This window comes from Tursiops truncatus, chromosome 19 (assembly GCF_011762595.2).
Source record: "Tursiops truncatus isolate mTurTru1 chromosome 19, mTurTru1.mat.Y, whole genome shotgun sequence".
NCBI lineage: Eukaryota > Metazoa > Chordata > Mammalia > Artiodactyla > Delphinidae > Tursiops > Tursiops truncatus.
The window spans coordinates 17,769,911-17,792,894 of record NC_047052.1 but is presented as its reverse complement, the minus strand read 5'-3'; the positions used below and the strand labels follow the sequence as shown (position 1 = coordinate 17,792,894).

Genomic DNA, 22,984 nt, shown 5'->3' with positions numbered 1-22,984 from the left:
TTATAAACAACAGAAATTTATTTCTCACAGTTCTGGAAGCTGGGAAATGCAAGGTCAAGGTGCTGGCAGATTCAGTGCCTAGTGAGGGCCCTCTTCCTGGTTCATAGATGGCCCTTGTCTCACTGTGTCCTCATGTGGTGGAATGGGCAAGGGAGCTCTGGGTGTCTTTTATAAGGGCACTAATCCCATTCCTGAGGGCTCCATACACTGTCACAACCTAATCACCTGCCAAACGTCCTACCTCCAAATACCATCACATTGTTTCAACTTGTGAATTTAGGAGGCACACAAACAGTCTATGGCATCTAGGCTCTGAAGAATGTGTGGGTTGGTCGGGGCTAGGCTGATATAGGCTGCATTTGGCTGGATGGCTGTGTGCTGTGAGTTGTGTCCAGGAATGTTCCATATAATTCCTATCTTCTTTGTCCCAGCAGGTAAGACCAAAGTAGAGTTAAGGCCTTTGCCTGTGTCACATGTATTAATGTCCCATTGGTCAAAGCAAGTCAAATGGCATAGCCCTACATTAATGGATTTCTATTCTTTTCACAGAGGATAGGGTGGGAAAGGAGTGAATATTTTCTGAATAATAATCTAATAATCATACCCTATGAAAAGTTAATAAGGTAAAACAGTCTACATCTATACCCACAAATGTTCCTCACAAGGCTTTTATGCTGTATTTCCTTCCAGTGCTATTTGGCGACTCTTAGGTTGAAAACTACCATTTCAGAAAAGAAAAAAAAAAACCAACTGCCGTTTCAGGTTACATTGGCACGTGCCTGTAGATATCACAGCTGACTGTTAAAGCCTTAGCCAGTACCATAATCTGTAAACCAAATATGACCCTGTGTTTATGACTGTTTCTATTTTACTCTTTGCTATGCTTTTACCTTTTTCTCTAAAGGAGTATGACCTGAGCCAGCTACACAGGGGCCTGGAGGCTCGGCCCGAAGTGACTCGCAATGATGTGGCGCCAACCCTCCTGAGTGTGCCCCAGTATCGACCCCGACCTGCCAATCCTGATGAAATTGGAAACTTTATTGATGAAGTAAGTAAGCAGAGTCAAAAGCCAAGACACAACAAACTCATCTCTAAACTTGGAAAGGAGCTGTTGTGTCAAAAGTGAGAAAAATTCTTTAGAGTCTTTCCTTTACCATGTTTTCATCCCTGAGCCCTATTTGTTTTTGTTTTTGTTTTTGTTTTTTTTTGGTACGCGGGCCTCTCACTGTTGTGACCTCTCCCGTTGCGGAGCATAGGCTCCGGACGCGCAGGCTCAGCGGCCATGGCTCACGGGCCCAGCCGCTCCGCGGCATGTGGGATCTTCCCGGGCCGGGGCACGAACCCGTGTCCCCTGCATCGGCAGGCGGACTCCCAACCACTGCGCCACCAGGGAAGCCCTCTCTGAGCCCTATTTGTTTTTTTATTTGTGCCTCATCTAAATTTCAGAACTAATAGCACTTTGAATTAGTCTTAGGGAATTTGCAAAGTTCATACAGCAAAACCAAGACTTGCTTGAAAAGATTTAATAGAATAAGAAGTGAAACTAAAGAGATTCAGTTTTGTTTCACTAATGGGTCTCTCTTTCCCTGCATTACATTGGGACGTAATGTTAAATGTGTATCACAAGGCTACCTGAGGGCCAGAAAAATAGTTTCCATATTGTATATATCAGAAATGCATTCAACTATAAATACCAGAAGCTTAAATAGATATGAGTAGAGTTACCTCATGCAAATAGAAGACTAGGGTAAGCAGTCTAGGCTGGTGCATCACCCTTTTCTACCTCTCTGCTGCATGATCTCAGCACATCCTTGTTCTCATGCTTGTTGCTTTATGATCACAGGATGGCTGCCACACTTCCAGGCCTTGAGCCTGTTTTCCTGTCAAGAAGTAGGAAGGGCAGAGGAGGGGGCAAAAACTTTCTTCTAGCAAACTGTTAGGCAAGAAGGAAGTTCATCCTACATGTTATTGGCCAGGACTGTCACAGGATTGTCCCTATATGCAAGGGAGGATGGGAAATAGGCATTAAGTTAATTAGCTTAGGGTAAGATGAGGAAGAACTGGTGGGGTTAAGCAAAGAACCAAGTAAGATAATAATAGTCCAGTGGGATCTATTTCCTTAAACTATGTTACCTGATTACTTGCTCAGTTGCTGGAATGATTTTCAGGGCTTGTCTGATGGTCCAGTGGCCTTCAGCAAGTCTTCACGGTGTGGGGCAGGTTTTGCTTTAGCTTCCCTGAGGAGTTGTTGTCACCAAGGACTATATAAAGCATGGCAGTGTTGGAAATGATCAAGCCAGATCCATTCTAGGCACTGGATCTTAGAGAAAACTGAGAACAGGAAGGGCCACTTTAAACCATCCCTTTTAGATACATCTGGATTCAGGTATTTTCCTCATTCACATTCATTTGTGTATCATCATATCTGATTATAGCTATTTCTTAATTACAAAAATAAAATGTTTGCTATTTAAAAAATATAAATTATGAAAATGTATATAAAGAAAAAATGTGCAAGTCCTCCCTCAGTTCCCCTGACCATAATCACCAAAGTTAATTTAGCAGTTTGGCATTCATCCTTTCAGATCTTCTCGGGCTGAAATGCAGGCTGTGTAGCCTGGCATGACTGTCCTCATTGTTTTTAGTCTCTGTCCATCCTGATTGGTTGGTGCTCATCTCTCCTGCCTACATAAAATTTACCAGTTTCGTTTAGGGGGAAAACATTCTGCATACTTTATCTTTTCATTAACAATATATCATGTCCATCTTCTGTTCCAGTTTGTATTACATTTACCTTGTTGGTGTTCAGTGCTCCTGGCGTTCTGCAGGATGGTCTCATTGTTGTGCCATTAACACTTGGCTTTACGCACCAAAAGAAGGCATGTTGCCTAAGATGACAGGTGTGCGATTCCTCTCAATGAAAGATCCTATTGTCTTCCTTCTTTAGAACCTGAAGGCAGCTGATAGTGACCCCACCGCCCCACCCTATGACTCTCTGCTGGTGTTTGATTATGAAGGAAGCGGCTCTGAAGCTGCTAGTCTGAGCTCCCTGAATTCCTCAGAGTCAGACCAAGACCAGGATTATGACTACCTGAACGAATGGGGCGGTCGCTTCAAGAAGCTGGCGGACATGTATGGAGGCGGCGAGGATGACTAGGGGACTCAAGACCGATGGGGAGACAGATGGGTCCCTACACTCATGTGATGGGAAATGGGGGAATAATATTCCTGATGGTTTTCCAGCTTCCTTCACTTGAGATGCGTTTCTGGAGAAGAGACCCGTGATCAGTGATAGGATAGTTATGATTTCCACTTTATAGATCTAATCTGTGTGTTAGAACGATTTTGACTCATTCCATGAATCTTTTTTTCCCTTTCATCACTCTTTACATGATGACCATGTCCAAAAGACCCTCAAATTTTAATATTTCAAAAGAGTAGCTTCAGCCTCAGAAGGTGCTGCTGGCAACTGGCAGATTTCCGTAAGGGCTTTGCCTCATTTTTCAAAGGAAGGTGAGGGGTCAATTTCCCTATTGCAGGTTTTATATAAAGAAATTAATTTGTGTGCTTTCATTCCTCCCGTCACTGCACTGGTGTCCCATGTTCTAATATCCACTCTTACACCCTCTGAATTCTATCACATTTCTCTGATGCAGAAATTATTGGGCTCTTTTAGGGAAAGAGGCTTATGTCTTAGTCTGGCCATATGCTGAGTGGGTATTGTGTACTCCTAAGACCTTTTAACGGTTTTCCTTTTCTATCTCCTGAGTACGTAACTTGAAATGGGCATCTATCCAGTTTACTTGTCCTGAGTAAGAATGTTTGTTATGTGAATGTCGTTATGGGGTGCTTTGGTTCTAGACAGGGAGCCTGGACCAGAAAAGGTGGTGAGTTTTCAGGTGCCACTGAACTTTTAATGTTCATTTATCCCTAAAACAAAAGAGTGATACATTCCGGGACTCAGAATAGTGCCTGAAGTGCTGCAGCCAAAGACAGAAGCTGGCTCATCACAGCAGAGGGGAAATGTGAGACGTGGCCGTGGAGATGGCAGGGGAGATTGTTACTGAGCCTGGAAATTGAGCCAACTGAGGCTGAAGACGGTTGCAGTGGCGCTACCTCCAGACCTGAAAATTCTGAAAGAGTAGAGGAATCTCAACACTCGTTTCCTGCCAGGATCCTTGTACCGTGGTTTGCACCCAAAGCACAGAATCCCCAGTGCCTGCTTTTGCTGATCTATAGAAAATGCTGGCTGGTCTGGACACATTTGCCCCAAATTCCAACTGTGCATGAAAACTTCAGAATGTTTCAAAAGTCCAAAATTTTTTTTTTCTTAGGAGCAGGAAGAAAACACTCCTTGAAAGGGTGTTAGCGAAGGGAGGTGAGGGTAGGGAGAACCTTAATTTGGATTCTTTTTTAGTTGAAACGCAACCTTTAAGAACCCTTTGACAACCATAGACCAGAACTTTATCTAAATTGCTTCCCTATCTATCAGCTGTTTTTGGAAGAAAAACCCATCCCTGCAACCACTTCTTAGAACTGTCTTGATTTTTCAGCAATTTAAACTCTAATGTAGTTCTGTGTAGAGAATGTCACTGTAGTTTTGAGTGTATATGTGTGTGGGTGCTGATAATTTTGTATTTTCTTTGGGAAAAGGAAAACAACGTGGAAAAAATTATTCTTAAATATTCATTTTTATAAATTTTATTAAAGAATTTTGTTACACCATTGTCAAACTTGTTTTATTTGATTACACAATTCCAGGCCAGACAGACAAATGGTTAGGTGAGCTTATTCAAAACATGCAGAAAGAAGCTTCATATTAAAATGACTTCCTCTGAACTTTGTGTCATTCTGTTGGGGCAGAATAGCGGGGAAACCGCGCACCTAAGGTCACTGTATTTGAAGGATATCCACCCATGTGGCATGTAGTGAAACCAATGAAATCTCCCTGTCAGAGGCTACTGTGGGTTGTGCCGAGGGATAGAAAGAAGCAGGGCTTCAAATAACATTGTAGGTCAGCAAAGTTAGTACAGGGCAGTGGTTCTCCACTGGGGAAGATTGTGGCCCCCTCCCCCAGGGGACGCTGGTAATTTCTGGAGATGCTTTTGGTTGTCATGACTGGTGAGGTGCTACCAGCATCAAGTCCAGGTCAGGGACGCTGCTAAACATCCTGCAACACACAGGACAGCCTCCCGCCACAAAGAATTATCAGGTGCAAAATATCAACAGTGCGGGCTTCCCTGGTAGCGCAGTGGTTGAGAGTCCGCCTGCTGATGCAGGGGACACGGGTTCGTGGCCCGGTCCGGGAAGATCCCACATGCCGCGGAGTGGCTGGGCCTGTGAGCCATGGCCACTGAGCCTGCACGTCCGGAGCCTGTGCTCCGCAGCGGGACAGGCCACAGCAGTGAGAGGCCCGTGTACCGCAAAAAACAAACAAAAAAGTGTTTCAAATGGTAAAATGTTATATTTTACTACAATTTTTTTTTTTTTTTTTTTTTTTTTTTTGCGGTACGCGGGCCTCTCACTGCTGTGGCCTGTCCCGCTGCGGAGCACAGGCTCCGGACGTGCAGGCTCAGTGGCCATGGCTCACAGGCCCAGCCGCTCCGCGGCATGTGGGATCTTCCCGGACCGGGCCACGAACCCGTGTCCCCTGCATCAGCAGGCGGACTCTCAACCACTGCGCTACCAGGGAAGCCCCATTTTAAACACTTTTAAGTGTACGATTCAGTGGTATTAAGTACCTTCAAAATGTTGTATAACCATCACCTCTATTTTCAGAACTTTTTCATCATCCCAAACAAGTAAGTGGAATCATTTAATATTTGTCCTTTTAAATTTGGCTTATTTCACCTAGCATAACGTCTTCAAAGTTCATCCATATTGCAGCATGTATCAGAACTTCATTTTTTTTAAAAAAAATTAATTAATTAATTTTTGGATGTGTTGGGTCTCCGTTGTTGTGCGCGTGCTTTCTCTAGTTGCGGAGAGCGGGGGCTACTCCTCGTTGCAGTGCGCAGGCTTATTGCGGTGGTTTCTCTCCAGAGCGCAGACTCAGCAGCTGTGGCGCCCGGGCTTAGTTGCTCCGTGGCATGTGGGATCCTCCCAGACCAGGGCTCGAACCTGTGTCCCCTTCATTGGCAGGCGGATTCCCAACCACTGCACCACCAGGGAAGCCCAGAACTTCATTTTTTAAATGGCTGAATAATATTCTATTATGTGTATATGCAATATCATAAAGAACGTGGGGGTCAATTATGGAAAATGGAATGCAACCACTCCAGTAATCACATGTGACTTTAGAAGATAAGAACCTTCAATTGCTGGAGTCTTTGATGGGAATTCTGTTTCTATAAAAACAGCCATTGATAACTATTGGGTGCGTTAGGCTTGTTAGGTCTGGGTTGAGGCAAACAGCCCCCAGCCTGCTTAAATCGCTTGTTCAGCTGCTGACCCTAAAGTTTCTGACAAGGTTGGGTCCCTTGGCTAATTTCAAATCAACTAAACATGTTTAACACCAATACAGACTTCTTTGTGCATCTTGAGCAACCCCATATGGTTCATTGCAGAGAAGCAGCGCCCTCTCCCTGTAGCTCTTGAGGGTATTAGTTGTGATGGATGTTTAATAGCATATTACCAGGGCGTCTCCCAGCTGTACTTCTGTGTTTTAACAAAGCTGCCCAGAGCAAACTGAGGAAGGGGCTACCAGCATTCAATTCCTACAAACTAAAATTCTGTGAGGATGGAGACGCTAGTGAGAATAAAAACGGGTCAGGCCAGAGGTGGGCGACTGGCTCTTCCCATATAGCCTTGTCCAGTATGGAGCTCTGAGGTGAAGTCTGAGAATTCTCAGTTCAAACCTGGTGTATTTTTCAAGGTAGGAGGATAGAAAAGATCTTAATAAAATATTGTCTACTGGTTTGATTTATACTTTGAAATATTTAGACATGGTATGAGGGCCTCCATTTGTATTTTTCACTAATCCCCACAAATATTAGGGGTGGGCCTTCCCCACACGATGCCCTACACCCATTTTGCTAAATGTTTAACACTTTGAAATGACCTCAAATTTTTTTTCCCCCAAAATGAACTTGTGTCCACACATTATTGAAGAAAAACTGTCTATTGACAAAACCTATGGTGGGATATGATGAAAAGAATGCTAGGAAATTTTGTAGGTCATTTATTTCCCCTTCAAAAATGTTCCTCCAATTTATAGATATTTTGGCAGGTTTTGTTTGAGGAAGAGATGGGGAGGAAGATCCAGGTAAAATTTATTAAGCATCTCCTCTGTTGCAGACATTGTTAAATACTTGAGAGCAGTATCACTTTAACTCCCTAAGATAGCCTAGTGAAAATGGTTCTGTTATCTTCTCATTCTAGAGAGTAGGAAATGGCTGATGGACTAGGGCTGGAGCCCAGAGAAATGGGAGTGACCTGGAGGTGGCCTGACTCACTGAGAAGAGTTAAATGAACAATTTCCTCCCCCAGTGGCATGGTCTTGCATATGGAGTGCAGCCCATTTCCCAAGACTTCTAGCAGCTAACTGCTGAAGAGCAGGCATCAGTCATGAACTCAGGTTAGCTCAGGGGATCTCAAGGAAATGCAGGACAGCCTCTTGGGAGCAGTTTCACGAAGTGGGTATTGGGGCTGTTTGTGACAATGATAGGAGAAATTATTGACTGAGTGAAGGGAGAGGCAGGAGTGCTAAAGTCTTGCTCTCAGAAGCATTGTCTTGGATTTGCAGCATGCCTTTCAGACAACATGACTTTTGAATGTCCCACCAGGATTCATGTAGGTGAAAACCTGTTTCGATGATATAAATCTCCAACGCATTCTGTTTTACATATTAACTCAATTTTGGTGGGGCACGATTTTAATAGACATTGAATTTTCCAGGAATGCCTGTAAATAGGGCAAAGATTGAGCTTTTATTGGGAACTGAGTCCATTTAAGAAATCATATCATCAATAACAATATTTGTTATTTGTTATTATTCACAACGGATGTGTTTAGTACTTATTTTAAAATATCACTAATGAAGAAATTCAACGGTTGAATATTGTTTTACATACCCAAACTTCATTATAAGAAGGTGCAGCAACTGATTGCTTCACTATGACCTTCAGTGTTCCGGTACTCAAATATTTTCATACTGAAATTCATATTATGTCAAAATTAAACTACTCCTCTCATCCTTTTTCTTTATATAGAGATTAAACATGTTGAGTGTCTGAAATCGTGCATGTAGGTAAGTTGTGTTAGCTATGTTTACTTCCCCCGCCCCCTGCGAGTACAGGTGGCCTGAGAAAAGATTTCTTCGTGAAGGTCGCAGTCCCAACCAAGTCGACCCCGCCCCACGCCGCGGGCCCCGCCCCTAGGGCTTCGGCCACGCTCAACGTGGCGGCGACGCCGGTCCGCCGAGGCGCCTGCGCAGGTCGCATGTGGCGCGTCCCACTCCAGTCATGGCGGCGCTCCGGCAGACAGCGGGCAGCGGGGTTCTGGAAACGTGTGGTCTGGAGCGGATTTTGGAGGCGTTGAAGCTGCTGCTGAGCCCGGGAGGTGAGAGGACGGATCTCGGCGCCTGGCTGCACCCGGGACTCTCAGGGCGAGCGGTCTTCCAGGGCTGCTCTTCTTCCCGCGGCTTGCGCCCCTCAGGCCCTCCCCGGGACCCCTCTGGCCCTGAGGCCGCCCAGCCCCGCACCTGGGGGCTTTGGGCAGGGTCTGTCCAGCCTCCTTTTACCCTTGAGGAAACCGAGGTTCAGGGAGGGCTGGGATCCGTTGAATACTGATACTGACCAAGTACAATATCTCGAGCGCTTACCTTGGGCCAGGCGCTGTGTTAAGCACCTCGGGTGCGTGGTTTCAGTCGTCCCTGCTGCAGCCCTGTAAGGGGACTGCAGACACAGCCTCAGAGAGAGCCCAGCCTCTTGGGGCGCAGGGTCAGATGTGGACACTGGAGATTTGTACAAAGTGCCAAGGAGTCCAGAAAAAGGAAGCAGTGACGTTTGAGCTGCGTTTTGGGGCGAGGATTTAGGGATTTACAGTCACTTTTAATCTTCCCTGGTGAGTTGATAAGATCTTCCCAATTTAGAATTAGAAGGGACCTTGGGGGTGGTGTAGCCTGGCACTCTCCTTTTACAGCTGAGGACGCCCACGGCTCACTGAAGAGAATAACCTGACCAAGATCATATGGTCAAATTAGAGGCAGAACACGAACCTGGAACCACGGTCTGCCGAACCCCCTTCTCAGACCAAGGCAGATTATTCACTATGGAGCCTCTGATGTTATCTGGAGCTTTGAGAAAGATATGCAAGAAATAGGGCCCTACTTATAAATTAGAGCGTATAATTTGGAGTAAGGGGTTTGTAGCGTGAGCAAGATAAGGTACATGAAAGTGATGTTTCAGATTTTGAGATTCCCCCCCCCCTCGCCCCCCAAACTGTGAAAACTCCTGAAACATTATATCATACTTGCGGCAAGTGAAAAGAAGTTATTAATGGGGAATTTCCTGGCAGTCCAGTGGTTAGGACTCAGTGCTCTCTCTGCAGAGGGCCCAGGTTCAATTCCTGGTGGGGGAACTAAGATCGCACAATCTGCGAGGTGCAGGCAAAAAATATATATATAATAATAGTAATTGAGTGCCTGCTAAGTATCACTCCCTATAGTGTGCTGTTTATGTATGTATCTTTTTTTCTCGCAGCAATCCCATGAGATAGGTATTACTTCTATTCCATTTTACAGATGAAGGAACCAAGGCTCAGGTACTTTAGAAATTGCACAATGCCAGTCTAAGTGGTAGAGTTAGGATTTGAATTCAGACACCTTCAACTGCAGTATGGTAACTATACTACTTTGCCCCAATGAAGAATTAAAATACAATTAAAATTGTGCAAAATACAATTTTAACTTGCTAATGGAGAGATTACTTGTCCAGCAACTGAAACTGTCTAGAACATGACTGAGAACAGGAATAAATAAGTTAAAAAGTCTGGAAGTAATCATCTGTCACAAAGCATATACACTTCATTTTTGGAAGACTCTCTTTAACTCTCAAAGCGTATGTGGTGGAGTTCCATACATGTACTTATTTAGCTTAGGAGAATTCAAGCATTCCTATTTGAAAAAGAATAATTTAAGTAACTTGGTAAAGTATTATTTTGCACAGACAGGCTATTATATATTGTGTGAATATTTCTGCTATTATATCAGCTGCTAAGGGAATTAAAAAATACCTGTGCATAATAAGTATTCACATGTTCCCAGTGGACAGAGGATGTTGAGACAAGATTAAAGTATTTGCTAAAATTATATCCAGCTAGATTAAACATCTTTTCATCTGCCTTTGACTACCTTTGAGGTAACATTTACTGAGAGTCAACTGTATATAGTATTCTATCCTCAGTGCTTTTGGAGATAGAAATATTATTTAACAACTTGTGCTCTCAAGCATCTTGTTTGTTTGGGGAGATGGTACTCCACATATAGACCAAAGATATTCCACATGGCAGGATAATACTATTGGTGAATGGATGGTACAGGTAGCAATTGGATAGAGAAGGAGTTATCCAGGGATGGGGCTGGGGAAGGCTACAAGAGAAAGAAGACTTCAGTCCAGGTGGGAAGAAACCAAGTCTTTCCCTTTTGAGCCATCAAAAGTTCTACAGCATTAAGTGTTTTCTCTTCCACTGCCTTTCATTTCTGTTCTCAATTATGGGGCAAATAAGAATAACATCTTCACCTCCATTATTAGGAAGTGTGTTAAGCAGAATTTGAAAGGGGTTTTTCAGTTCTGGTGAAGTTTTGCTTGAGGTCATCTCAGCAGTAGTTTTCCTAAAAAATAACTTTCCACACTAAATATATATTTGTTGAACTCTGTCATTAAATTTGAATTACGTGGTGGTGGGGGGCTGGAAATTTTGGTGATTTGTAAATAATGAATTGTATCACCCTTATTTTTGCACACCATATTGCTTTGTACTTTGAACTTAATAAAAGCTACTGCACAGATTAAGAAGTCTGCTTTTAAATGTCACAAAGCATAGACATTTACATTGGTGATTGGGAAGAATAAATAATACTGTTTACGAGGGCAGCATTTCCCAAAGTGTGATACGGATGGTTTTAGGCAGTATGTAGAGAAATATTTTGAGGCTGAAAAGCATCGAGTAGTGATCAAGAGCTTGGGTTCTGGAGCCAGCTTGCCAGAGTTGAATATGCTCTGGGGCAAATAGCTTAACCTTAGACTCCTCATCTGGAAACAAGAATAATAATATAATACTCCATACCTCACAGAGTTGGTGTGAGGATTGAATTAAATACACAAAGCCCTTAGGACGGTATATTAACTATTACTAATTTAAGTTTAAAAACTGATTTAATTTGAAGAAATAAACAAGTAAAGCTAATAATACAGCTGGTACTCAAATAAATGACAAAAATCGTGGAAGTGCTATATGACTGTAATTTGGAAAACATTGTTTTAAGGCCTCAGATCTCAAACTTTTTGGTTTGAGCACTCTAACACTCTTAAGAAGTGTTGAGGACTTAAAAGAGCTTTTATGTGGGTTATGTGTATCAATATTTACTGTATTAGAAATTAAGACTTCAAGAGAAACCTTTTAACTTTATTAAATAGAACAGTAACCTGTTACATGTTAGCATAATGACATTTTTAATGAAAAATGTATTTTGCAAAATAAAATAACTTAGCAGGAAGAGTGACATTGTTTTACATTTTTGCAAATCTCCTTAATGTCTGTCTTATTAGAAGAGAGCTGGATTTTTGTATTTGCTTCTGTGTTCAATCTGTCATGACAGGTTGTTTTGATTGAAATAGATGAAGAAAATCTATACTTACATAGGTATGTAGTTGGAAAGGGAGGCGATTTCCATCATCTTTTCAGATAATTGTGTGTATTCCTCTTTAAAACTCAACAAGAGGTAATTTCTTAAAAGGTTAATTATAATATGGAATCTGAACTCATATCAGTGAACTTTTCAGACTTGGTACACTCAAGAGAGAACGAGAGTGTAAAAGGCAAATAATGTCTTAGTATTAATATGAAAATAGTTTTGACCTTGTAGACTTTCTGAGAGGATCGTGGGAAGGGCTTCAAAACCTGAGACCCTATACCACACTTTGAGAACTGCTGCTCTCAGAGAATGCCTTATTTTCAAGTAGATTTAATTTTTGTCACCAGTAGAGGGCAGAGGAGACTACTTTATTAAGGGGCTCTTGGAAAACAGTTAATAGCTTTTGTTTTAAGTCACTTCCTTTGTGTCCCATGTTTGGGTTCCAAGATCTTATAAAGTCACAGGAGGTCACTTAGAGATTGCTTAGAGATCTTAATGGTTAGTGGCAACAAGCTATGAAAACACTCATTTTCTTTTTAGGTATATATTACCCAAACAAACCAGATATTCATGCCAGTGGGTCAGAACACTTGCCCTGAACAGTCCTAGAGAAATACTGGAAAAATCTTACTCTTCTGATTCTCACTATGTTGGAAAAAAAAAGTGTTATTGTTCGTTTTTCTTTTCATAGAGGTAGTTAATATTCCTTACAGTAAAGCTTTTAAAAATATTAGAGAAACTAAAAGAAGAAAATTAAAATGACCTTAATCCCACTATCCAGAGATTACATTTTGGGAATTATATGTATTTTTTGTTTACAGAAATGATCTCATATACTGCATACTGTTTTATAACCTTAAAATATGTTTTTAGTACAGAAACAATACATAGTTGCTGTGGAAAAAATTTTTTAACATAATGAAGCAAAAAAGAAAAATCACCCAAAACCCTACCATCCAGAGATTATCACTGTTAATACTTGAAGTATAGCTTTTGAGGTCTTTTTCTATGTGTGTACACATGCACACACATGTATATATTTTAATAAAGTTAGGTTCATTCTGCTCTTTTATTGTTCAATTTTCAGAATAATACATTAGTGTCACAGCAGTCTCCAAAGGTAGCCAATGAAGTGATTTTTTTGTTTTGTTTTATTATGAATAGAGTTTTGTATATACATGTTTCCGTTATTGTACTCATTATTTTTAAAAATTTATTTATTTATTTATGGCCACATTGGTCTTTGTTGCTGCGTGCAGGCTTTCTCCAGTTGTGGTGAGTGGGGGCTACTCTTCGTTGTGGTGCAAGGGCTTCTTATTGCAGTAGGTTCTCTTGTTGTTGAGCACAGGCTGTAGGCGCGCGGGCTGTAGAGCCCAGGCTCAGTAGTTGTGGCACACGGGCTTAGTCGCAGCATGTGGGATCTTCCTGGACCAAGGCTCGAACCTGTGTCCTCTGCTTTGGCAGGCAGATTCTCAACCACTGTGCCACCAGGGAAGTCCTGTACTCATTACTCTTGATACTCTAAGTGTTCCATTTGTGGCCTGTGGGACCCATTCAAGTTGGCTGTTGGACTCTTTGATGTGACCCTAGTAACCCTAGTAGTCTTTTGATTGCTTCTTTGCTTTCACTCATAAGATATCTCAGACTCATCTTATACATTTCTTGCTGCATTCTTGAAAACAAATCTCTTTAAGAAAAAGTGATATTTAGAGACCACAGATAGACATTAGTGACATTTATTGTCACTGAAGTGTCATTGCTTCCAGACTTTTTCAATGATTGGAACTAGGAAATATATGGATTTACAGAAGACAAAAAACAAATCGAGAGTTCGTACTGATATTCACAATTAAAATGAAATATTATAGAGTTTAAATTTTTCCTAACATTTTGAAAAATTTTAAGCTTATAGAAAAGTTGAAGGAATTTTACCTTGAAAATTTGTATACCATGACCTAGATTCTTTAACATGTATTTGTCCACCTAGCCATTCTTTTTTACTATATTTCATATTTTTATCTTGGTATGTTTTTATCTTATCTGAAAATATTGGTTCCTAATGAAATTAATGTAGTTATTTACTTATTTCATATATATATATATACACAAATATATAGTTACATATTCATATATAATATATTCACACATGTATATAATATTTTTAAATGACAAATCATACATTACTATCATCAACACACCTGCTGTTTCTAAGGGATTTTTGTTTGTTTGTTTTTGTCCTCAGGATGTACAAAGTTCTATATTTCAAGTCACTTGAAATAATTCTCTGTGTGGTTGTGCTGCTAACTTGGTTTAGAGTAGGAGTTGGCACACTTTTTCTGTAAAGAAGAAGGCAGTAAATATTTTGGGCTTTGTGATCCATACTGTCTCTGTCACAACTATTTACCTCTGCTGTTGTAGCTCGAAAGCAGCCCAAGATAATATGTAAATAAATAGCATGTCTATGTTCCAATAAAACTTTACTTGTAGAAATAGGTGGTGGGCCTGATTTGACTTGTAGATTGTAGTTTGGCAACCTTGGACATAAAGTATAGATTAGGTTCATTTGTTTTTTATTTATTTATTTTTAGAAGATGTTGGGGGTAGGAGTTTATTAATTTATTTATATTTGCTGTGTTGGGTCTTCGTTTCTGTGCGGGGGCTTTCTCTAGCTGTGGCAAGCGGGGGCCACTCTTCATTGCGGTGCGCGGGCCTCTCACTATCGCGGCCTCTCATTGCGGAGCACAGGCTCCAGATGCGCAGGCTCAGTAGCTGTGGCTCACAGGCCTGGTTGCTCCGTGGCATGTGGGATCCTCCCAGACCAGGGCTCGAACCCGTGTCCCCTGCAATAGCAGGCAGATTCTCAACCACTGCGCCACCAGGAAAGCCCTGTTTTTTATTTTTAGGAATATTTTGAATTTTCTTTTTGATTTAATTTTTTTAACTATGAAAAAAATACAGGGCTCCAAAAGGAAACCTCTAAAACTCATCCCTGTCTCCTCCCCACTGATCTCTCCCTCTCTCTATAGACAACTCATTTTAGTTAATTTTTAATTTGTTTTTCCACTGCTTTTTTAAAAAATAAAAACAAATAATATATTTCATGTTCCTTCCCATTGTAACACAAAAGTTATCATACTGTATACATTCTTCTACACCTTACTTTTTAAATTCAGTATGTCTTAGTGATCACTGCATAGTGGTACACAGAAGTCTTCCTCTTTCCCTTTTACAGCTGCATGGTATTCCATTATGTGGATATGCTACTGTTTATTCACCAATTCTCTATTAATGGATATTTGGGTTGTTTTAAGCCTTTTGTTAATGTAAGAATTACTTTTACTGGACTCAGTGAGTCCATCGCTTGGGGTGCTTAGCCAATGAACACACCAAGTACTTTGTTTTTTTAAATAAATGTATTTATTTACTTACTTATTATTTTTGGTTGCATTGGGTTTTTGTTTCTGTGCAGGGGCTTTTCTCTAGTTGCGGCGAGCGGGGGCTACTCTTTGTTGTGGTGCGAGGGCTTCTCATTGCGGTGGCTTCTCTTGTTGTGGAGCACCAGCTCTAGAGCACAGGCTCAGTAGTTGTGCACAGGCTTAGTTGCTCTGCAGCATGTGGAATCTTCCCGGACCAGGGCTTGAACCCGTGTCCCCTGCGTTGGCAGGCGGATTCTTAACCACTGTGCCACCAGCGAAGTCCCAAGTACTTTCTTAAAGCAGAAGACAAGTAAGGAGTCAGGGAGATAGTGTTACTGAGTCCAGGCTCTTACTGCTCACTGCTCTCCCATGACAGGCCAATAAATCGAGAGACAGGTGTTGGGGCAGGGAATAGCGGCTTTTCCCGGAAAACTGGCAGACTGAGAAGATGGTGGACAAGGGTCCAAAAGAACCATCTTACCTGAGTTAGAATTCAGGCTTCTTTTATACTAAAAGGGGAAAGGGTGCGGCTTGTTGTTGCAGACTTCTTGGTACTGGCCAGACCCACATTCTTGCAGCTGTCCGCATGGGTCTAGTTATGATGTTCCTATAAACCTCCAACTGAGAAAAATGTTTTCTCTTCTCCAACTTTTTATCTCTATGTGAAAGGCAAAGTGTTATACCTTTAAAGGTCAAGCCTGGGAGGCAGAGCATTGAGAAAAGGCTATCATGTATATTTCAGGCAATAGGCAACATTCTTCTACAAAGGTTTGGAGCCAGCATGACTAAGTACAGACAACAGGGCACAAAGGTTAGAGCTAAAGGAATAGCTCCAGTATGGAGTCAGGTTTGTTCTTTGTTACAGTAGTTCTCAAAGTACTGTCTCCCCTAACCACTGGACCAGGGAAGGTTTAAGCCTGGGGGGCATGCATATTCATGAAATGGCAGGCATGATCAACCGTTAGCATTATAATGAGGCAACAGTTACTCCAGGTTGCCCCAAACTGCAAGCAAGCAGGTGCTTGGGTGTTTGCTTGTACTGTAGTATCTTGTTGGATGTATTGTAACCCTTTTAGGACAGCTGGTATCTGGAACTTTCTGTGATTTAATGATTTACGTCAGTTTCTGCAAAACAAAGCACACTTTGATTCAACCCCATCCCTCCCCTACTGCTGCCTAGCTAACAATATGGCAATGAGTAGCTTTGTGTATATGTCACTTTGCATTTTTGCCTGTGTATCTATCTTAGGATAGATTCCTAAAAGAGGGATTGCTGGGCCAATGGTTAAATGCTTATGTAATTTGCTAGATATTGCCAAATTTCTCTTCTTAGGGATGTACCATTTTAGCCCCTTACCAGCCATGTATGAGAGTGTGTGTTTCTGTAAAACACAAAATGTGTTATAAAAACTTTTGGATTTTAGCCACTTGATAGATGGGAAGTGATATTTCAGTATAGTTTTAATTTACTTTTCTCTTAGGAGCAAGATTGATCATATGTTCATGTTTAAGAGCAATTTGCATTTCTTTTTCTGTAAACTGTTCATATCTTTTGCCCGTGTAGTGTTTCATACTCTGTTCACTTTAGAATATATTTAGTGAACATGTCTTTAAATAATGTTCAATATAGTTTAATGGCTTCAAATAATCCATTTTTCATTCACTCAGTAACTACTTATGTTGAACAGCAACTGTGTGTCAGACAGGCCTTGTTCCAGGCAAGAATACAGCAGTGAACAAAACAGAGCAACATCCCTGTCCTCAAGGAGTCTTTATTCTAGTTGGTGGAGAGACAATAATAAACAAAATAAATATTACATATACATATAGTATGTTGGATACAGGTAGACCATAATTTACTCAACATGTATTTCTAATTTTACAGTATTATAAATAATGCATTGTTGAACACTCTTTTAGTTACCATCAATTGCAGTTTGATCCTTTCTTAGAAGATATATTAATCTTAGTTTTGAAATCTATTGCTGCTTGAATTCATTTATATTTTCAACATTTTATTATGGTTTTATAACCATAACCCACCTTTTCATATTATGTTTTTAGTAATCATCCTGGGATTACAATGTACATCCTTAATTTTTCACAATCTGGTCAGAATTAATATTGTACTACTTCACAGAACTCATAAAAACCTTGCAACTATAAGGGTCCTTTTACAGCTCCCCACCCCTTTTAGGTTTTATGCTGTAGTTTTCATGTTTATCTATGTAAGTTATAAACCCCATAATACAATTTTATAAATTTTGCTTTAGACAGTTACATATATTTAAAGAAATTAAGAGGAAAAAATTAGTCTTTTATATTTACCCACATATTTACCATTTCTGATGCTTTTCCTTCTTTCCTGAAGATCCAAGTTTCCATCTGGTACTGTTTTCCTTCAGCTTGAAGAACTTTAACATTTCTTTGTATTCCAGATCTGCTGACAGTCAGTTATCTTAGTTTTCATTGTTCTGAAAATGTCTTCATTTTACTTTCATTTTTGAAGGTTACTTTTTATTGGATATAGAATATTCAGTTGACAGGTTTTTTTTCCCTCCTGTCAGCACTTTAAAGATGTTTTTCTACTATCTTTTAGCATTCATTGCTTGTGATGGTTAGTTCACAGCCATTCATAGCATTGGTCCCCTGTAAGTGTCATATTTTTCTGACTGCTTTCAAGATTTTCTCTTTATCTCTGGTTTTAACAATTGACTATGATATGTGTAGATGTTATTTTCTTTCTACTTATCCTGATTGGGCATCACTGAGCTTACTGAATCTGTAAATTTATGTTTTTTTCACTAAATTTTAGAGAATTTTGATCATTATTTCTTCAAATCCTTTTGTGCTCCATTTTCTCTCCTCTCCTTTTATTCTAGTTAGTCTCTATTTTATTACAAATATATCATTTGATATTGTTCACAGATCCTAAGGCTCTATTTCTTTAAAATGTTTTTCTCTTTGTTGTTCAGATTGGATAATTTCTAGGGATATATCTTCAAGTTCACTAATTTTTTTTTTTTTTGGTCATCTCAAAGCTGTTAAGTACATCAATTGAATTTTTTAAAATTTCAGGTATTTTATTTTTAAATTCTAGTATTTCCATGTGGGTTTTTAAAAATACTTTCCACTTTTTTGCCGAGAGTCCCCATTTGTTCATTCATAATGAATACTTTCCATCACATCCTTTTTTTTTTTGGCTGTGCCGTGTGGCATGTGGGATCTTAGTTCCCCAACCAGGGATCAGATCCATGTCTCTTCCAGTGGAAGTGCAGAGTCTTAACCACTGGACTGCCAGGGAAGTCCCTCCGTCATATCCTTGAACATAGTTATAAGAGCTGCTTGAAAAATCTTTGTTCAATCTGACACCTGGGTCATTTAGGATCAGTCTCCATTGATTGTCTTTCTCTTGAGGTGGGTCATGTTTTCATGTTTCTTTATCTGTCTAGAACTTTTGGATTGTATAATGGACATCATGTAGGATATGCTGTTGAAACTCTGGATTCTGTTATAGTCCTCCAGAGAGTATTGCTTTTTTTTGTTTTGTTTTGTTTTTCTTTTTTGGCTGCACCTCATGGCTTGTGGGATCTTAGTTCCCTGACTGGGGATTGAACCCACGCCCTCGGCAGTGAAAGTGTAGAGTCCTAACCACTGGCCCACCAGAGAATCCCTGTTTTGTTTTGTTTTAAAGTAGGCAATTAACTTGACTGATTTCCTACTCCAAGCTCTGTCTCTTCTGTGGTGGGCAGCAACTCTTTTCAGTTCTTTTAATCTTAGCTGACCTATTTGAAGTTCTTCCCACACATGCTTAGTTCAAAGATTAGCCAGAGATTTGGGCACAGTTTATATAGAATTGGGGGCTCTTCCTGTCTGGTTCTATCCTTTCTGATATTTCTCTTCTTATTTTCCACCTGCTGTAGTTGCCCTGAATTCTGTGCTTTGGTTCTCAAGCCAGTAAGACAATGGGTTTCTCTTAGAATTTTAGCTATGCTATGCAGCGAGCGGGGGCTACTCTTCATTGCAGTGCGCAGGCTTCTCATTGCAGTGGCTTCTCTTGTTGTGGAGCACCGGCTCTAGGTGCACAGGCTTCAGTAGTTGTGGCACGTGGGCTCAGTAGTTGTGGCTCGCGGGCTCTAGAGCGCAGGCTCAGTAGTTGTGGCGCACAGGCTTAGTTGCTCCATGGCATGTGGGATCTTCCTGGACCAGGACTCGAACCCATGTCCCCTGCATTGTCAGGCGGATTCTTAACCACTGTGCCACCAGGGAGGTCCTAAGGAGATCTTTATTAATTACTCTTTTCATTCATTCTTTTACTCAATCAACTAACAAATACTCATTTGGGGCTTACTTTATGTACTATGCAAAGCACAGACCAAACAAGAGAGGCATGGTGTTTACCCTCATTAAGTTTAAACTCTGATAGAGAAGAAAGAAAATAAACACCAATAAAATAATTACTGATTGTGATAAGTACTACGGAGGAAAGAAATTGGGTGTTATCACAGAGTTAATAGTGTGGGGCATGGCTTTTAGATTGGTCAAGGAAGGCCACCCCAGAGGAGATAATATTTAGATTGAGACTTCTAGATACCTATGACTCAGCATTTCCACTTAAGGTATATACACATCAGGAGTGTATGTGCACACTTCCATCAAGAGAAATCTATTTTAAATATTAAGAAGATCTGATGTGTGAAAAGTAGACTTTTGGGAGAGGAGGAGTATAAGTAGGGAAACCAGTTAAGAGGCTGCTGCCGTACTTCAGTTTAAAGATGTTCATGGCTTAGAGAAAGGTTGTAGTCGTGAGGTGGAGAAAATTGAATGAATTTGAGAAACATTTAGTATGCAGAACAGACAGGACTTGGTGATGGATTGGATAAAAGAGAAAAGGAGAAGGATGGAGATGTAACCAGTTAGTAACCTGGTTAGATTGTAGTAGGGAGTGAAAGGTACTCGTGAGAATCAACAATTTGTTGAATTTCAAATGCCTAAAAACATCCAAGTGGAGATTTCATTCAGCGGTTGGAAATATGTCCCTGGAACTTAGAGGGTAGACATGAGCCAGACATGTAAATTTGGGAGCTGTTCGCTTACAGATCATTTTTAAAGACCTGGGCCTGAATAAGATTGTCGAGGAAGAGAGTGCAGAGTTCAGGACCAGCCTTGGAACATTTTGATATCTGGTAGAGGAAAAGAAGCCAGCGGAGGAGACATTGCAAGATGGCCGTGGAGGTAGGAGGAAAACCAGGAAAGAGTGCTTGCTGTCCCAGAAACCGAGAGAGGAGTGTTTCAAGGAGTGAGTCAGCAAGGATGTCAACTGCTGAGAGTGTATATGAGCTCCTTCACCGGGAGAGGGCAGTAAAGACCATTTTAAGAAAGTTCAGGAAAAATTGAGACTATACATTTTGGGGGGAATGTGATTAAGTTAACCTTTCTGCACCCTTTGTCTATATTCTGTGATCTGCCTCACTAGAATGTAAGTTCCATGAGGGAAAGGACTTCGTTTTGTCCTTTATCCCTGGGATCTAGAACAGTTTGACTGAATGAACCTTCTGTGGTAAATGTTTAGCTTTTTAGATTTCTGTTCTGGCTACAATTTAAGCCCAGTAAGTTGATTAAGACCTGGCCTCTGCCCTCAGAAACAAACTAGAAGAAGTATGTTAGGTACTCTATCCTAACTACATCCAGAGTGCTATAGGAAGGCAGGGAAAGTGGTCTTGAATTCTGCCTAGGTTAGGGTGGCAAAACTACTTTCTAGAAGTAATGACATCTGAGCCAGGCCTCAGAGGATGAACTGGAGGAGGCAAGGCATTCCACATGGAGGAAAGTACAGTTTGTTTTCCATGTATGTAATTTCCTTTATCTTTCTTCAAAAGGATCAGGCTCAAGTTCACTACAGATCACGAAACATGATGTCCTGTTGACTACTTTAAAATCTAACCTGTCTGCTTTGGAGGACAAGTTTCTGAAGGATCCTCACTGGAAGCAATTGAAACTCCTAAGGGATGAAATTGCTAATGAGGCAGAATGGCGACAAGACTGTATGGATGTCACCTGGCGTTTTACTTCCCAAACCTTACTGTTGCTGTTGTGCTTGAAGGAAACCATGATCCGCCTTGCAGTTGAGTTCAATCCAGGGAAACCCAACCCGAGGACTCCAGAAGCTGCTCCTGCCCTGAGCCCGGATACACTTAGTATCTCACAGCAAAAGACTGTCCAGTCAGTTTTGCAGTTTGTAGTTACCTTGGGTGTCTGCCCCTATCTTGTGCCTGGTGTTGGAGTCCCTGTGAGTTACAGGACTGAGTTTGGTGCCGTTGTTCGGGACGTAGTGTGTCTCGGTGCTGCCCCCAGTGCACCCCGGAGACTGTACACCAGCTGCAAGGTCCTCCTAAATGTTGCTCAGCACGCATCTCTGGGGAGCTTGATTTTCTGCCGCCATTTTGGGGATATCGCAGCAGGTCTGTGCCAGCTGGGATTCTGCCCAACCAAGAGAAAACCGCTAAATCCTGAGGAAGAGGTAAACATACGTTGAGAGAGTGTGTGAGAGTCTGTGTGAATATGTGTGTGTACTTGTGTGTAGTTGCTATAAAAGACAGTCTTAGTTCTTTGGAAAAGTGCTGATGGAAAGATCTAGAATTTTTATTGAATATCCAAGTATCTCTGGTGGATAGATGATTCTTTATAGGGGATTGGAGCTTTCATTTATTAAATACTAGTCCTTTCACACCTGGGGAGTCCATTTCACCTGTCCCTTCTAGCCATTTTTTGAAACAGCTGTTGCAGGCTATTTCTTTGAGCCTCTGTTTCCTCTTTTGTAAAATGTGTTTAATAATTGCAAGGTGGCTGTGAGGATTAAGGATAAAGTGTATAAAGTACCTAGCCCAATCCCCAGTAGTGCTCATCAAAAAGTTATTACCATTAATATTAAACTATTCATGCCTCCTTCATTAAGTTCTTGGGAGGATTAAGGGAGATAAAGTATGCAAAGCACTGGGTACACTGCACAATCCAATCAGTGTTTGTTGTTATTATTAGATGATAAGGGTATGTGCCTGTGTTTTGCTGACAGTCAGTAAGGATTTGAGTGTCTGGACTATAAAGGTGCCGTGGAGGTTACAGAAGCATTAGACGTGGTCCTTTTCTCAAACAGCTCACACAGTAATTGGTGAGACAAGGCTCACAAGTATAACATAGCAGTGACCACTACTCCCCCACGAGAGGACCACCAGCATCAGCACAGGAACCTAACCAGAAGAAGCTGTTAAGATATAAATGTATCCAGGGTCGCACGTAGGGTAATTCCTTCCCTACTGCAGCCAGATTTCATAATGCCCACTCACCTCATTTCTCTGTCACCTTTCTGTGTCACCCTCCAACTTGTTCCTTTTCTGTTTGTTCTCCTCTTCTATTCCCTCTTCTGCCTATGCTCACAAAACAAAACAAAACAGAAAATATTTAAAAGCCATTGTCACCCGAGTAGTGACACGAAATTATGAGCTCCCCCAGTGCATTACATTTTGTGGAGCAGAGCTCTGTGCTCTTTACAACAGGGTGTGAATCTTGACAGCTCTATCAGTGCCTGCTGCCTGCACTTCCTTGAGATGGGGGTCCTGGAATTGCTATTGCTAGCGCTAAGCAGTGCCCAGGGGTCTCAGAGGAGAGAAAAGAAAAGAGAAACACAGAGAAAGGACCAAGTGAGGGGGTGGGAGAA

At 41.2% G+C, this 22,984-nt stretch overlaps 2 protein-coding genes across 7 annotated transcripts in view; both read left to right on the top strand.

Moving 5' to 3' along the window:
• Positions 1 to 4,727, top strand: part of CDH1 (cadherin 1) — a 78,478-nt gene extending 73,751 nt beyond the window's left edge. For both annotated transcript variants that reach the window (XM_019935624.3, XM_019935626.3), the window contains 2 exons: positions 905 to 1,048; positions 2,948 to 4,727. In XM_019935624.3, the coding sequence (XP_019791183.2) occupies positions 905 to 1,048; positions 2,948 to 3,157 (354 nt within the window). In that variant the 3' untranslated portion in view covers positions 3,158 to 4,727. The remainder of the gene's footprint in view (positions 1 to 904; positions 1,049 to 2,947) is intronic.
• A 3,691-nt stretch (positions 4,728 to 8,418) lies between these two features.
• The window catches only part of HAS3 (hyaluronan synthase 3), a 198,238-nt gene continuing 183,672 nt past the window's right edge, over positions 8,419 to 22,984 (top strand). For 3 of the 5 annotated variants that reach the window (XM_073796869.1, XM_019935617.3, XM_019935616.3), the window contains exons 1-2: positions 8,419 to 8,559; positions 21,150 to 21,790. In XM_073796869.1, the coding sequence (XP_073652970.1) occupies positions 8,463 to 8,559; positions 21,150 to 21,790 (738 nt within the window). In that variant the 5' untranslated portion in view covers positions 8,419 to 8,462. The remainder of the gene's footprint in view (positions 8,560 to 21,149; positions 21,791 to 22,984) is intronic. The other 2 variants (XM_019935618.3, XM_019935619.3) reach the window with 1 other exon arrangement.